Below are 18,371 nucleotides of genomic sequence, written 5' to 3'. Positions count from 1 at the left end.
CTGCAGCCACTGTGTTAATCCATCTCATTGAGGGTCTTCCTCTTTTCCCCTGACCCTGTACTCTACCAAGCGTGATGTCCTTCTCCAGGGACTGACCCCTCCTGACAATATGTCCAAAGTACGTAAGGCGCAGTCTCGCCATCCTTGCCTCTAAGGAGCATTCTGGTTGTACTTCTTCTAAGACAGATTTATTTGTTCTTTTGGCAGTCCATAGTATATTCAATATTCTTCACCAACACCACAATTCAAAGGCGTCAATTCTTCTTTGGTCTTCCTTATTCATTGTCCAGCTTTCACATGCATATGATGTGATTGAAAATACCATGGATTGGGTCAGGCGCACCTTGGTCTTCAAGGTGACATCTTTGCTCTTCAACACTTTAAAGAGGTCCTTTGCAGCAGATTTACCCAATGCAATGCGTCTTTTGATTTCTTGACTACTGCTTCCGTGGCTGTTGATTGTGGATCCAAGTAAAACGAAATCCTTGACAACTTCAATCTTTTCTTCATTTATCATGATGTTGCTTATTGGTCCAGTTGTGAGGATTTTTGTTTTCTTTATGTTGAGGTGCAATCCATACCAAAGGCTGTGGTCTTTGATCTTCATTAGTAAGTGCTTCAAGTCCTCTTCACTTTCAGCAAGCAAGGTTGTGTCATCTGCATAACTCAGGTTGTTAATGAGTCTTCCTCTAATCCTGATGCCCCATTCTTCTTCATATAGTCCAGCTTCTCGTATTATCTGCTTAGCATACAGATTGAATACGTATGGTGAAAGAATACAACCCTGACGCACACTGTTCCTGACTTTAAACCAATCAGTATCCCCTTGCACACCATGAAATTGACCCTTGTAAAGTATACAGTTCACAAACACTGGTGGTGCAGTGGTTAAATTCTACAGCTGCTAACCAAAAGGTCGGCAGTTCAAATCCACCAGGCGATCCTTGGAAACTCTATGGTGCAGCTTTATTTTGTCCTATAGGTTCACTATGAGTAGGAATCAACTCCATGGCAATGGGCTTTAAGGTATACAATTCAGTGTGCGTGTGTGTGTGTGTGTGTTTTGTGGTGGGGTGGATTCACAAACTTATGCAGCCATCACTATGGTTTAACTCCAGGACATTTTTATCACCCCCAAAAGAAATCCCATATTCATTAGTAATTACGCCCATTCCTTCCTCCTCCCAGCCCCGGCAACCACTAATCTACCTTCTATCCGTATGGATTTGCCTGTTCTGGGCATTTCATGTAAATGGAGTCATAGAATATATGATATTTTTGCGACTGGTTTCTTTCATTTAGTATAACATTTTCAAGGTTCATCCATGTCGTAGCATGTATCAGTTCTTTTATTCATTTTTCAGTAATATTCCATTGTATGTATACATCACATTTTGTTTTATCCGTTCATCAGGTGATGGACATTTGTGTTTGCGTTGTTTTGGTTCTTATAAATAATGCTGATAAACATTTGCATGCCAGTTTTCTTTGGACATGTTTTTATTTATTTCTGGGTATATTTCTGGATGGTGGGATCTCAGAGTGAAATTGCTGGGTCCTATATATAACTCTTTTTTTTTTTTTTTATATTAACTCTATGTGTAACATTTCCCAGAAGTCTTTTGACTTCAGTTATACATTTTTCTCACCACTCAGTCTCTCACTAGTTTCTCTTTCTTTCTCTGTCCCAAAGTGTAGATATTTCCCAAGTTTTGGATCTTCATTCTCTTTATCAGCAATGTAATAAACTCATTATGCTTTAACTACCTATCTCTTGTCAACCTGATGACTCCCAACCTAGAGTGCCACATTATGACTATCTATTAATGAACTCTTCTCTTGTTTATCCTGTTAAAAGGAAATCAGTTACCCTTAACTTAAAAATTTGGAGTTATCAATTGACTTCTTCTTAGCCTTTTATTATTGTTATTGGCAAGGGCTGACCCCATAGTCAGTGACTAAGACCTGTCAGTTCTACTTTGGCAGTGCCTTGTCTTATTTGGACAGTTGCATATATCTTTTAACTGATCTTTCTGCCTCTCTTGCCTCAGTGTTTACGGCTTCTCATCTGTGCATCACAGCAAGACTTCAATATTGTCCTGGTTCAGGCTTATCTCATCACTTCCAGATTCAAAAACCTTTTCCCTCACCTGGTAAATAATGTCAAGACTCTTTACCATTTATTGCTTGGTTATCTCCACTAACTACTCCCAGCCAATGTTCTCATAAGTTTAACTAGCTTCTGAGCAGTTATTTGCAGTCTATGAAAGCAAACAAACCCATTGCCATTGAGTCAATTCTGACTCATAGTGACCCTGTGGAACAGAGAACTGCCCTATATGATTTCCAAGGAGCAGCTGGTGGATTCAAATTGCCTACCTTTTGAGCAGTCAGGAAATCCAAAGACGCATTGCACTGGGTAAATCTGCTGCAAAGGACCTCTTTAAAGTGTTGAGGAGCAAAGATGTCACCTAGAAGACTAAGGTACGCCTGACCCAAGCCATGGTGTTTTCAATCACATCATTTGCATGTGAAAGCTGGACAATGAATAAGGAAGACAGAAGAAGAATTGATGCCTTTGAATTGTGGTGTTGGTGAAGAATAGTGAATATACTATGACTATCAAAAGAACAAATAAATCTGTCTTGAAAGAAGTACAACCAAAATGCTCCTTAGAAGCAAGGATGGCAAGACTACATCTTACATACTTTGGATATGTTGTCAGGAGAGATCAGTCCCTGGAGAAAGACATCACGCTTAGTAAAGTACAGGGTCAATGAAAAAAAGGAAGACCCTCAAGGAGATGGATTGACACAGTGGCTGCAACAATGGGCTCAAGCATAACAACTGTCATAGGCATGGTGCAGGACTGGGCAGTGTTTCATTCTGTTGTGCATAGGGTCGCAATAAGTCGGAACAGACTCGTTAGCACATAACAACAACAGTCTTTTGATTAGCAGCCAAACTTTTAGCCACTACACCACCAGGGCTCCTTGCACTCTATATGACCCCATATTTTCTTTGCTTCTACTTGGTATGTCCTTCTTCTGTTATCACACAAGATGAAATATTTCTCAAATGTTATATCCCTCATGAAAAATTCTCTGAGCTCCTCAACTGAAAATAGTTTCTTCTACTGTGACCTACTGCAAGGATGTTGAAACCTTTGTGATGGCCGTTTGACATTCAACTAGATGTTTCATATTAGACAGTGAGCTCTCAGAAGGTAGAAACAATGTTATATTACATATTATGTCCCTACCTTCACACCTCCACAAGTAAATGGGATGTACTCACAAAAAGTTTTTAATGACTAATAAATAATTTTTGATACATCTTAATTTTCCAAATATTGTACCAAATATTACCTCTTTTGCAATCTTTTAAATTGAAGAGGAAATCCAGAATATAAGATTCAAATAGTAGTTTACAGTCAGATATTATTTTATAATTTAATAGCATTTCTTTTCAGTTTATATCTAATATAATATGTCAGTTGAAATTAAAGTTATATAGCAATAATGAGTCTCTGGTCCATATCCAAACAAAGAGATAATATTGGCCTCATAATGAAAAAAGAAGTGCTAAGGTGTGAGAAACAAAAAGTAAATCCAAAGTATGTTTGGGGAAAAAAGAAATTATAGCAGAAATGAAAATAACTGAGGAAATGCAGACAAACCAATATATTTTCTAGAACATGTACAATGAAAAAGAGAGGTTATAAAATCATTAATTTTAATAAAATGGTTCCGATCAATCTTTACTTTTTATACTTGGGAATTTCTAATGCTGGACAGAATTCCTTAATATATCAATAAGAATTGTAGTTAGTATTATTACAGATGATATTAGCATTCTTTTATGGGACCTATTAACAATTAATTATCATTAGCAACAGAATAATGAAGAAAATATGGATATGAACACCAGGCTACTTAGTAACCATTTATTGTAGCTTGTGGAACACCAGCTCTGAGGAAAAGAATGTGTTCACTTCATTAAACTGAGTGTATGATTCTTGACCTCAAAAAAAAAAAAGAAAGAAAAAAACCTGCCTTAGCCATTAGTTACCCTGAACTCACAGGCTTCTTTCGTGGAAGGATATCTGAGCTGACTTGGGAGTTTGGAGCCATTCTGGAATATACTGGCTTTTGAGTTTGGCCCCAAGTCTTGAGGATTTACTTTGTTAGAACCACTGAGGGTACCTGAGGACACATTCCATCATGGATTCAACACCTTGGTTGTCTCTCCTTTGAATCTGCATCATGAGTGCTAAGCAAAAATGACCTGACATCTGATAGGTATAGAGGATGTTTTACAAGTAATTACCTATTCTTAGTATGGCATATACCATAAAATAAATGAACTTATCTTTCAATTTAGCCTCCATTGTGGTGCACAATATATCCACACATTTATTTTTTAACTTTATGTGAAATACACTATGAAACAAAAATAATTATTTTAAAAATATTTTCTTTTTTTTAGTAATTAGCTTTTTTCCCCCCAACAAACATAGTCTAATTATGTATCAAGCATGATAAAATGAAAGGTCAGTAACTACAGATGCATAATTTCACTCCAATAGATTGCTGTTTGAAAATAGGTTATGACAATTAGATGATTAATTTTCTCCTATTAAATAGCATTATGAGACTTCAGATTACATTTATCAGTACATTCCCTTTAGTGGGAACAGAACACAAGGAAAGGCAAAACAGAATAAGAATTCATATCCTTTGTGGAAGGATCTGAAAACACTTTATCAACCCCACTTGTGAAAATAATTAGAATAAAAAATTCTGTTTGAAAACTTACTTTATGTTCAGTATTCAGAGTAGCATATTAAAGACAATATGTTAAAGGTTAAAATATATGAGTATGGGGAGCAAAAATCTGGATGTCCTGCTGGCAAAATTTTTTTTTTTCTTTTTTTGGTTCTGGTTATCTGCAAAGTATACACCCCTTGTCAGTATAACTAGGGAGTGCCTGTGTAAACATTCTTGTTTCGCCTGTTCCACATAATCGTTTCTTGTATCATATTTCTTCTGACCTCGCTATCTGAAACCAATTACAGGAGATCCATTTGGGCTGCATCTATTTTCATAAGAAGCCTAGGCAGCAGTGTTTTTCTCAGAGATGAATATCAACATCAAATATGCTTCTGAGTGCTTTGTTATTTATGTTTCAGAAAGATTTTGTAGCCTTCAGCTCTCAAGAATGTGTCACGCTGTGCTGTTTATACATTGAAGATATTAATGGGCGTAGATGTCATTTTTCATTTTAATGTCTCAAATGCAACAGGCTGATAGGTTAAGCATTCCTATTTTTATAGAGAAAGATATGAGTGATGTCTTGTTTTCCCCCAAATATACATGTTTCTACTTTGGGGGAAAAAAAAGTTACTTATAAACCTTAGTGTATGGAACATTTTTTAGCTTCACTGGGTGTTTTTAAACCATTCTCAAATAATTTTATTTTTGGTGAAAGTTTTAAAAGTTCTTCAAAGTATTGATCTTACAAAGTTACAAAGTTTTTACAAAAGCCTTAATTCCCACAATGACCTACTTATTAAAATTAAGCTTTGACTATGAGATTCATATCTAGTATAGAATTATTACTATTATGGTTGCACTTTGCTTTTCTTACAAAAGTTTCGTTTAGGTGAAAGCACACGGTAACTGTTAGGAATAGTGTTTTCAATTTAAGAGCAAACTACATTGAAACATGTGCGTTCCCACACCTCTGCAGCTCACAAAACGCATACCTTTCCTCTGTTGTTAAGATATTTATTCCTTTTTTCACAATATTTTAATTTAATCTGATTCCAATTTTTTAAACATCGTATCTTAGTTTTCTTAAGCTTTACTAAAAGTAGATAACCTCATTAAATAAAGTGCACCCTTAATTCAAAACAAATGTGTTTGGGGAAACTAGATATGGTTTGGCTGCGTTAGAAACCTCTTTCTTGTTGTTCATTTGAATTAGACTCAGCCATGATGAAAAGGAATTTTGTAAACATCTTTCGCCTTTGGTCTAAATTAATTTTGGAGGAAGGGGTAATCATATAAATACCGAAAGGATTCGTAGAACTTGATAAATGACCCTAGAATTTGTCTATTCTTTTTATTGATTGAAGTGGACAAGTGGTTTTCAATTAATATTTCATATAATTTGACACCTAACACCTTATACTGATGGATGTGTTTTATCTCATAATCTTTCATCTTTTGAGTAGCTACAATAAGAAATTATAAAGACAAACTAAGTGTTCCTGAGCAACTGTTTATTGAAATTCAGTTCTAAAGTGTTATCCAGAATACTGGAAATAAAAATGTCATGTGATGTCCGCAGTTAGAATACTGCCAAAGATTTCTGCTTAAGAGTTCTAAATCCTTCCTGATCTTTTGGAATTGTTTTTTGTTCTTCCACCTCTAATATTTACTGTAGCAGTCTCTACCAATACCAAAAGAATGTTGAAATAGGCAAGTAGCTATTTTTCCTAGAGTTTGTATTGAAAGATGATCCTCAACTATGTTAAAGAAAATTGTAAATGCATATGAAAACCAAGATACTTTAATGAGTAGAAGTGTGTTTTAGCCAGCTATCTTGTGGTGTTCTATTATTATTATCACTCCTTTACTGGCAGTGTAAGTCTATGCTTTTGTCTGGTGATATTTTGATAGGCTGAAGTTCTTATGTATCGAACTTTCTGGTGTCTTTGTATAGCCATTGGGTATTTACATATCGCATTGGGTTACCTGTTTGGGTCAAGTTGAATGAATATAATAAAGTACAGGCTTGGGAAACAAGAGACTAAGTTGTCCACCAGGCTCCGCTGCTTCCCTGCTTTGCGACTTTAATCAAGCTATTGTAGTATTGGGTCCATCAGTTTCTTGTTTACACAATGATAAAAATAGGCTAGACGATTTCTAAAGTTTTGTCCAGCTCAAGAATTCTGCATTTCTATTAGTAATACCTGGTGGATTAGTGGTTAAGAGTTTATCTGCTAACCAAAACGTCAGCACTTAAAATTTACCAGCTACTCCTTGGAAACCCTATGCAGCAGTTCTCCTCAGTCCTATAGGGTCGCTATGCGTTGGAGTTGACCTGATGGCAATGGGTTCGGTTTTGCTTTATTAGTAAGAGCTAGTAAAGTGATCAGAGTGTTATGAGTTTAAAGTTGCAGCTGGTGTTGGTGAATTATGTGATGAGATCCAAGTCAAGAATGGTGGGGTCATTTAACCATAAAAGCGATACATTTTCTGTGATAGTTATGCTATTTAAACACAAATTCAAAACAAAAAGATTATATTGTAGTTTCCCCTCTAAGTTCTGAGAAAATGTATATGCTCTCTTTACAAGTGCAAATAGTGTCATTATGGTGTCATATGTTCTCCTTTACTAGCATTTTACTCATTGCTATCAAACAGTTCCTTTGACAGAATAGAGACAGTATAGCACCCTGGGATGTACACTGGCCTGGAAACCAGGACACCTGGAACAAAGCACTCATAAATTGCTTTGTGACCTTTGAATAAACCGTTTGACTACTATAGGCCTCATTTGTCTCATTTGCTAAAATGAGAGGTCAAACTAGTTGATTTCTAAAATTGCATTTAGCCCTAATCATGAATCCAGGATTCTAAATTGTATTCATTAGAATTCTTTAAGAAAAATAAATGATTACAGAATTCAGTAGAATGAGGCTGTATATATACAAATAAACTGATCAACTCGAAGGGGAGAAAATGATTATACGAAAAACTTAGGCAAACTTTTTGTGGATTTTGGCATCCAAGCAGTAAAATAGTTGACTGCTTTTTTTTTTTTTAATTTTGAGAATGTCACATAAGCACAGCTTATGTTATACTAATTTCCACTTGAAAAATATTTAGTTATTTTATAATTTATGATTAAAAGAAGAAAGCTTCTTGTAATTTAGAATAGCAAGTGAAAGTTTCAAACAGTGAGTTCTGAGATGATAAAGTATTTATGGAATTATTTTTTTTTTAACGTGTTTCAGACTAAGCTCTATAATAAATTGCCTGAGTCCACTGGAATATGGTATCCTTAGGTTGACTTGTAATTACTTGAATTTTTTTTAAAACGCAAAAGGAGATTGTTGACAGTGAGTGTGTCACCAAATGCAAAAAGTATGCTTTATAAACACTTCCAGGTCCTGCTGCAGGAGACAAATCAGTGTTGTTAGGTGATGGTGGTGGTGCATTCAGTTTGTGTACTTTGGTTTCTATGTCTGCCTGCCTGCGCAGAAAACTTGCTTGGAGCCAGACTGTAGGAGCCCTCTCTCTGTCTTTTCATAATTGATCAGGGGATGACTGCTTTCCCTGAGGGTTAAGACGTGGCAACTTTTTCTGTTTGCTCAGCATCTCAATGCAGTAGTTCAAACATTGTTCACACCAGCTGGCAGTGTAATGCCATATGCACATCTTGTCAAAGCAACTGTTGTCATGGATACTAGAAACTCTCCTAAAAACCAGATCATTGATTCCAATCAAAATTGTACTTTTTATCAGCTCAGAATCTTACTCGTTATAGAATCAAATGGTATTTTCCCCATTGTGAACAGTTTCTCTTGCACTCTAAAACAGTGACTCACAACAAAGTAACGCCATGATTTATTTTCATTTTATATGTTGAAAAATGTTACCACTTGTGTTCATTGAGCTCAGTTGTTGAAACAGAAAATGAGTTTTGAAAGTACAGACTCTTAAAAAGTTTTCTTTTAATTAGTTTATACTGCTTACCTTAAAACAACTCAGTATGCATTTTGCTTTATGACACCAATTTTTTTATGATAAATTCATATAGTACATTCACTAAACTGGCCCTCTTGCAGTAGATGAAATGCTTACATTAATTTCTTATGTTAAGTTTTATTTTCCTGAGCAGGAAAGAAAACATAAAAATAAATGAAAACATCTTCTATTTTGATTGGTATTCTGTCACACATAGAAACAAACCTGATTGGTTGAGTGGTAATTTCTTTGTTCTCTGATTTTGCTAAGAATGCAAATGAAAACCACTCAATTTTATTTGGCATTAAAACTGCACTTTATTTTGTCAAAGGAGAGGTTTCCCCTTGAATTGTAAGTACAATAAAAAAGTGTTTTTAATCGTTAGTGAAAATCCTTATTAATTCACTTTCAAGATAATCTGATGTTGATTTGTCAAATTTAATTACAGCTTCCGGTAACACTTGAAGTCTACTGCCTTTGCTTCAAAATTGTAATGTGGAAATGCAAATTGAAAGATAATTTAAAAGGGAGTGGGCATTTTAGTTGAACACTCAAAGACAAGTTCCTTGTGGGAATGAGGTTATTGATGCAGTTTATGGTTTTTCCTCTTTAAGCACTTTAAACAAATTAACTTTATTTCCTGCAGGACCACATGTATCCCCTTTTAGGTGAAGTCATATACGTGTGTTATGTGAATTTTTTTTCTTTCTTCTTTGTATTATAGAAGAAAAAGAATATTTAATGATTCCCTCTAGAAAGGAGGATGAGGGATTCTCAGGCATTGAAGCCTTTTACTATTAGCCAAGGAATAACTGGTAATCAATTTACCTTTCAACAAAATATTTAGATACTGTTGCGTTTTTACTTCTAGGCTCTCCAGGCAGCAAGACAACTTCTCTTACAGCAGCAAACAAGTGGATTGAAATCTCCTAAGAGCAGTGATAAACAGAGACCACTGCAGGTTAGTAAAGCACTCCAGTCCTTGGGGGTCTTATTTTAAAAGATGTGCATAATGATAACAGATGTGCAGACTCGGTTGTATATATATATATATATATATATATATATATTTATATATATATACAGGAAATTATTACATTCACATATGTAGGTAATTTTAATTCAAAAGTAGAACTCATTGCAATCTTCTGAAGAAAAATAATAATTTTCTATTAGCATAGATTTAAAAAGTTTACAAGGTCACTCAGTGCAAAAATTATGTAGGAACCACATTTGGTATTCATAGGCATAAAGATTTTTGTATAAAACTCCCTCGTGGGTTTTTAATGGAATTTTATTCACAAATAGGTTAAAATGTGAAAATTCTTCCTTAAAAGGAAAGTCATAGTAAAATGGTGTGGAAGAAAACAAAGCAGTCTCCTACAATCCGTGTTGCAGTTGTATCCAAGTGACAAATGCAGAAAACCTCCACGGTTGCCAAAAAAACTGTTTGAGTTTGCCAAGGAGTTATTGCTGTTGCTACAGTTATAAAAACACATTCTGGAGTTTGTTGTCCTTACTCACTGTTTGTCCTGTGAAAACTGATTGTGTGTGTGTGTGTGTGTGTGTGTGTGTGCGTTAAACTAACTTTTTTGTTATATTACATAACCATTATTTTATATATTCTTTTTAAACAAAATATATAGGACTTTGGGGTAAAAAAACATCTGTCAGGTGTATTTAAACAATCTTTGGAAGGTAGATCTGGAGTTGCATAAAACACCTTGTCTCAAAATGTTTATCAGATCTGTTGAAAGATAAGCCATATTTTTTCCTTAAGCATCTGTTCTGTACCTGTATAATAAGACAAGTTTAGTTTTAAAAAAAAGGCACAAACACCCCTCTTGAAACTTTATTTTAACAAAACAATCTTGGATTTTTTGTGGCTTCGCTTTCTGTTTCCATTTTCAGGTGTACTCACAGATGTTAGTAACCTAGTCTTACGTGATGACCTTCTGAAGCTTCATTTGTGTGTCAGAGAGTTACAGGTTTCTGATCTACACAATCCAGAAACTACTTATTAACTAAAAATGAATTAAGTTTATAGTCCTTAGACAAATATATTTTATTTGGGAACAAACCCACTTGTGGAGGGAGGTGGGAATTTAGGAATAGGGGTTGAGTTTCCGCAGAGTCTAATGTTCAGATAGATGACTGCCGTAATTGCAAAATGCAAGCTTTATTGAATTAGTCAGAGTTTAAGATCCTTTTTAATTTTTTTCTATTAAAAGAAATTTCATATTCTTTTGTTTCAACTAATCAGTTTCCTCACTATCACATCCTTCCCCAAGTAATAACACTAATTGGATTATTTTCATCAATTACCTGATTCCATGAGAGACTCTCCATGCATTTACATGACAGAGAAAAATTTACCTGGAAATCACAGGTGATAGCAAATGAAATGTTTACCCTCAGTATGGTGTCAGGTTGGGAATGTTGCTTTCCTTTTGGTGTAGAATAAGAGGTTTAGATGCTGGCAACAGTAGCTAAAGTTAGAAAAGAGGATATTGTCTATCAAAAATCTGAAAAACAAAAACAACCTACATATAATCCTAATGCTATTTTATCGTGTCTCTTGACAAAATAGAGGAATTCACAGTTGCTTCTTCCTCTCCAAAGCTAAGTCCAGTAGAAGTTATTTTATTGCTGGCTACCAAAGTATCTCTGGAAAGAATGACTGGTTTTCAATTTTTCTACTTTCTTTTTTTGTTTTGTTTTGTTGTTGTTGTAATGGGAGGCAAGATCTGATACTTTGTTGAACTAAAATATACATTTTTTTCCCTTGGAAAACACACACATAGATACAATGTGGGAATGTTCATGGCACTAAAATGAGGAATCATTGCTCATGTTCCAATTTTTATGTAGATAAAACTTTGAAAAGTCATTAGTTTTGTTATTTTATCATGAGGGTTGTTTAAAAGTATTGTGAATACATTTTAAAAGTTTCAGTTGCTGACCTTTAGTGCAAAGGCTTTCACTATGTCACTTATAGTTAGTGCTTTGTGATGCATATTAACCTGCATATATATCCACTGAATGGATTATAAACCTGTAGCATTTTGTTATTATTTTTGTACTCAATGACAATGGGTTTGTTTTTTTGTTTGGTTTTGTTTTTTGGTACTGTCAAAATATCATAGGAATGAGAGGTTGTTTTTTATGAATGAGAATTTAGAAATAATGGATGAAGCTTTACTTTTTCTCCAAAATATAGCCTGAAGTTAATATAATGTGAACCTACATTTTAGTATTTCATAGTGCTTGATAAGCTTAGCAACTGAAGACATTCTGGGGTTGTAATAAAAATCTGATAGTATTTTATAGTAGCTTACACATCTGTTGCCTTGCAAGGATATTAGGTAATGGTTATCACTGCATCTGTACACGCTGTTTAGTGTGAGTTGTACTATTTTCCACTGACGTTAAAGAAAAAGTAGAATAATTTTGTTAAAAATTTTAACCATTGAATATGAAATTAACATTTAAAATTTTTTTTACATGACTACATAGTCTACAAGTTGTTTTCTGTTTAACTACAGGATTAACTAACCTTTTTATATAGAGTTGGTGTAAATTATTTTATAAAAATTCAAAAGGATAATTGAGAAAGTTTCAAAATCTGCATTTGTAAGGCAAGGTGTTCATTATTTAATAGATGATAGTGAGTTGGAATCGACTTGACGGCACTAGGTTTGGATTTTTGGTTTTAGTAGTTCTTACTATATCAAGCATAACATCTTTAAAATAAGACCAAAAAAAAATGTTTGTTTTTCATTTACAATAGAGTTTTGATGGTGAACTATTTTATAAGTTTTGAAAGAAAAATACAGATTTTTTAAAAATCTGTTTTGATGGCTCAAGTCAGAAGAACAATACTTGGTTGCCTGTTATACTCACTTGAATTTCTTTTAAATTCGAAGAGTGGTGGCCAGATTTGAAATATGGTATGGTAGAACATCTATTTCTAAAGAAAAAAAAAAAGTTTTTTTTTTTTAATTTATTTACTATTATTTTTTCACTTACTTTTTTTCCAGGTTTTTGTGCTGCAAATGGCATAAATATTAGCATATCTTATGCAAAATGGAAAGAAAAAACATCACATTTCACAAGCTTGAATACCAATTGTAATAGTGACTTTGCTTTCGTGTATATATATATATATATCTGCGTATATGTATTTGAAACATGTTTACACATTCTATTCATTATATGAAACAAGTTTAATAGGTCCAATCGGTAGTACATTGATTATATGACTTATTGATGAATAATATATATTGTGATGCAAATGGGAACAGATATTAACCAAAGGATTGCCAGATGTTTCTTCTTTACGTTCTTACTATAATCCCAGAAAAACAAACCATAATAATAACAGCAAAAACAGCCTGTTGTTTTAATGTTTTATTTATTTTTATCTACTCCTAGCCTTTCCTAGACTTCACGTACCCATCCCAGTAGTCATCCATAATGAGGAAAGTTAGGCAAAGAGACTATGTAATAGTTTCAGTTTCATGAAACTTATTTCTAGATGAGAAAGAGTAAATTACAGTGCACACAGGCACCCAGGCACACAGATGTATACACACATGCATATACACATGCATACACACATGCACAAGTACACATAAATTTTTTTTTTTTGTAAAGTACACTATCAATTTTCTAGCCTATGACAAATCTACTTAATTTAGTTTAGGTATGAAAATTGGTCGCATTATTGTTCTTGTTACATTTACAGCCATGAGACAGACTTGTGGTTCTTCAACAGCTGTGCAGTGCAGAGACGTAAATTTAAGGTAAATGCCGTTGCTTTGCTATCTTAGATGAATATTAGTATATAGCATTGTAACCACTTCCTTCATTGTAGGTTAATATCTAATAGAAGGTTCTTTTTTCTAATAGGTAATTAAAATGATAAAGTTTTAATAATTCTGTCTTTAAAAGTTCAAGAATGGAATAGTAAAATGCAAAAGTGATTAAATTTGGTGGTCTTATTCTGACTCAGCTGCAAACTAGTAAAATGAGTTTGAGGAAAATACTTAATATCTTTAAAATGAAAACATTGGGCTAACTGACAAAACCTAATATTCTGTGGTTAGAGATTTATTGTTTTTTAATGTAAATGATAGGCATCTTAATTGTTCAGGATTTGGTATATTTTGTTGGATATTGGCTTATGACTTAAGAATTATTTTTCTTCGTTTTCAGTACTATATAAGAAGCATGTTTTGGTTGACATATCACAGCCAAAAATAATGGTCTTTGGAATCAAAGGATTAAATCCATATTATTAAAACCATTGTGCAAATATTTTTTTAACAACATCTAAGGGAGCTTTGTTTTGTTTAATGTATTGAAATAATTTTATAAATTGCTTGTAGGAGAAATGTAAGTTATACAAAGAACTGTTTTACCCATATATTTACTTTAATAATGGACATTAAAATATGTTGTGATATAATGCAGTTTAACAACATTTCTACCCTCCTTTGCTTCCTCACTCCAAAAGTAGAATCAGCAGACAAAACCAGAAATTCTGTAGTAAACTAATCAGTGATTCAAAATTCAACAGTCTTTTTTAAAAAATCAGGAATAAAATATCAAATTGTATAAGTAAGTAAATATTTACTTGGAAGGGAAACTCTTTACTAACTTCTGTAGAATATAGAATTGGACATCACTGAATATGTATTATGCAAAGATAAAATTCCATTTATGCAGTGTTAAAGAAAGAAACTGAATATTTCCTTTTCAATATTAATTCCTAATATAGAAGAATTAGAAACAATCTAGAACACATTTTGTTCCAAGTACTTAAAGCAGCATTATCAGGAAATTTAAGATATAGGTTAGAGTAGAACAATCTATTGTGATGAAGAAAAATTAGGAAGAATTTTTAAAAAGTATTCTTTTCTGTTTATATTTTTTATGTATCAAAAATAATAAGCAGTAAGTCTAATACATTGTTTCTTGATCATCAATTAAAAAAATGAGTTTAATTTAAAAACTATTTACAAGGATGGATTATGCTTTGCATGGTTCTGATTCTCCGATTCCAGTCTAGAACATTTAAAAGGCAGCATGAATTAAGTAAATTTACAAGACGGCTATAAAAAAAATAGAGTAAAATAATTCTAAAAGATATTATGGTGTTGCCACCCATGGCCAACTGCTCAAGGCTGACACCCTGTGGAGGAGGGTTTGGGACATCCAACCCCTCACTGCTAAGCATGCTTGTGTAGGAAGCTTGTGTCTGATCTGCTTGTGGCATGTGGGACAAAGAACCTGTTTTGGATCTGAAGCTGCTTTTGCCACTAGTTAGTAGGACTATGAATAGAGTAACTTGATATTTTGCAGCCTATTTCCTACCTTTAAAATGAGAATACGAATACCCTCCTTGAAAGACTGTTGTAAAGATTACAAAAAATGCTATGTAATGTACCTAGTGTAAGTTCTTTCACTTAAAATGAGTTAATACATGATTGCTCCAGGAAATTGATATTTAATCCTTAAAATATTTATGGTATGATTTATTTTATTCAGCCATACCTTTTCAATATTCTCAGCTATTCTAATGATACAATTATGCCTAAATTATAAAAAAAGCAACAGTTAAGTGTTTTAGGAACTAATAGAGTATCTTACCCTGCTACATATTCCTTTAACGTGTATACTTCACATTCAGCACACATAAACTTCCATTTTAATGTCTGCCTTTCCTACTAGACTGTAAACTCTATGACAACAAAGACAGTGAATGTCCCATGCACCTCTGGCACCTGATGCAGCTCCTGGTGAATAATTCAAGTCAGCACCTAACTCCACTCACAACAGAAGTAAACACTGCCTGGTCCCACACCATTCTCGTGATCAGTTGCAGATCTGATCATTGTGATCCTTGGGGTTTTCACTGGCTGATTTCTGGACGTAGATCAGGAGACCTTTCTTCCTAGCTAGCCCATCTTAGGGTGGAAACCTGTTCAGCAAGGAAACAACATACAAGCTCACACTGACAAATGGGTGGTCGCTGCACATGAGGTACATTGGCTGGGATAGAACAGGGGCTTCCACATGGAAGATAAGAATTCTACCACTGAACAAAATGGAGCTCAATAAAAGCTTATTGAAACAATGGAAGAGGAGGAGATTGTGCTAGTTGGAGAGTGGGAGGAGGTTTGGGAAAAAATTTAATTCAGTGTAAATTGAGTGATTATCATATGTAATGCCATGCAAGGGACTCAAGAAGAAAGTCCTCAGGGACTTGTGATTTAGTTGAAAAGGTAGTAAGACTTGTACACAAACAATACATTTCAGGCCATAGTGCTGTAGGAATGGGAAAGACTGAAAATAATCATTAAAAGAGCAAATTATCACTTCAGGCTAAAATGATCAGGGAAGGTTTTGTGGAGAAGGCAGTATTTATGTTTGGCTTTAAGCAGGAGACTTTGGTAGACAGAGAAAACAAACAGCAGGCTTTGATGTTGAATTTTTTAAAAGATGTTATCGATGACGTAGAGAAAAAAGCTTATGAGGTCTGGTTAGTAAAGAGTAAGTAGTTTCTTTTTGCTGGTGTAGAGATCATATTAAGGGAGTAATGAATGGGTTGGAGGGCTAGAAATATACATCGCGCATTGTAGAGAGCATGAAAGGCCAAGCTAATGATCTGTACTTTAGGTAGCAGGGGCTATTAAAGCCTTTGATAAGAAAGTGATGTGATCAAAGCAGTGTTTTGTAAAGATCTAGTTAGCTAATGGTACATTTAGAGGATGTTTTGAGGAAGGGGAGTTATGAGGAATCTGGAATAAGGATAATCCTTAGGAGAATGTTTAGGTAGGCTATGATGTTGAACAGACTTTTAGACGTTGAGTTTGAGATGATAGCAAGACAAGTAAGTAGAAATAGCAAGCCTTTAGAAAATTAGAAAGGGAGCTTGGCAGAGAGGTCAGGACTGGAGACAAATATTTGTGGAATACTCTAGAAGTGATAGATGAATCTATGTGAGTGGAAGAGGTTTCTGAAAAAGACAATTTAAAAAGAGAGTAGCACCCACTTTTTTTTTTGAGCAAGAAAAAAGAAAAGGGGGAAATAGATCAAATTAGCATATGATTCATTAGGAAGGTCAAGGAAAGGGAGAGGTGTTAAAAGATGCGGCTTGTGGACCATATCTAGCTATATCCACAAGAATGAGCAGATTTATGTGTAAATACTGTTTAGTTGAACTGCAACAATGATGATTTTTAACCTCACTCATTTTTTATTATTTGCCAGTAACTCAGGATCTACAATAGTAATCAATAATTAATGGGGGAAAAAATCTTAGCATTAATAAATGTAATTTTGCTTCTCAGATTTCTGTGCCTCCAATTATATAAGTAAACATAGACTGCATATATAATATGGAATTCCCAAAAATTAAATCTGAAAGAAAATTTCTTCCTAGGAGGTCAAATTTTCTTTTTTCTTAGCTACCCAAGCACCTGCTTCTTTCTGTAATCCATTAGGATTTTAAGTATATATTCCCTTGACTTTTCTACCTTAACTAAAGTGAGAGTATGAAAGAAATAGAACATTAATATCATTATGGAAGCTCTCTGTGGGATTTAAGACTTAGACTGTGAATTTTATCTTAAGATGTTTGGAGGTGTTGTACAAGCTAAATTGAATGACAAAATGAAGAACAGTGTAAGCACATGATTAAAGACAAAAAGTGAAATTATTTTGAAATTCACTTACACTTAAGACTCTTTGTGTTTCCTCTGTGGAGTCTATTAATATTGTTCCATCGTCCTGCATTCTACATCTCTGATTTCCTTAAAAATTCTCTGCTACGTTCAGCTTTTCTACTGTACTCTTTCTTCTATCATCATGTAATCTTGTCCATTTTTCTTTCTCTGTCCCTCTGTCACATATTGAGAAAGGAGTATTATTAAATGCCTGTAACTCTTTAATTCTATCTTTAGCCTAAAAGCGATTGTAATCATTTTTCAAAAAATAATGTAATAATAATAACAACACTGTACTACTTCTTTATCCCCTTGGAAGCTACTTCTTATAATCTAACCAATTCCCATCCAGTCAATTCCCAACTCATAGCGACCCTATAGGACAAAGAACTGACAGTATTTCCAAGACTGTAATCTTTACTGATGAAGATCAAAGACTACAGGCTTCAGTATGGATTATGCCTCCTCATAAAGAAAATAGAAATCCTTGCAACTGGACCAGTAAGCAATATCATGGTAAAGAGAGAAAAGATTGAAGTTTACAAGGATTTCATTTTACTTGGATCCACAATCAACGCAGCAGTCAAGAAAGAAAACGACATATTGCATTGCTGCAAAAGACCTATTTCAAATGTCAAAAAGCAAAGATATCACTTTGAGGACTAAGGTACACCTGATCCAAGCCATGATATTTTCAATCACCTCACATGCATGCAAAAGCTGGACAATGAATAAGAAAGACCAAAGAAGAATAGATAACCTTTGAATTATGGTGTAGGCAAGGATATTGAATATACAGTGGACTGCCAGAAGAACGAACAAGTTTGTCTTGGAAGAAGTATAGCCAGCGTGTTCCTTGGAAATGAGAACGGGAAGATTT

General features: G+C 34.0%; 1 protein-coding gene across 1 annotated transcript in view; it reads left to right on the top strand.

Moving 5' to 3' along the window:
* The window catches only part of FOXP2 (forkhead box P2), a 643,684-nt gene that overhangs the window by 460,837 nt on the left and 164,476 nt on the right, over positions 1-18,371 (top strand). The window contains exon 5 of the mRNA XM_023544567.1: positions 9,631-9,724. Coding sequence (XP_023400335.1) covers positions 9,631-9,724 — 94 coding nt within the window. The remainder of the gene's footprint in view (positions 1-9,630; positions 9,725-18,371) is intronic.

Source organism: Loxodonta africana, chromosome 8 (genome assembly GCF_030014295.1).
Source record: "Loxodonta africana isolate mLoxAfr1 chromosome 8, mLoxAfr1.hap2, whole genome shotgun sequence".
Taxonomy (NCBI): Eukaryota; Metazoa; Chordata; class Mammalia; order Proboscidea; family Elephantidae; genus Loxodonta; species Loxodonta africana.
The sequence above is the reverse complement of the archived record's forward strand: the minus strand, read 5'-3'. Positions and strand labels throughout refer to the sequence as shown.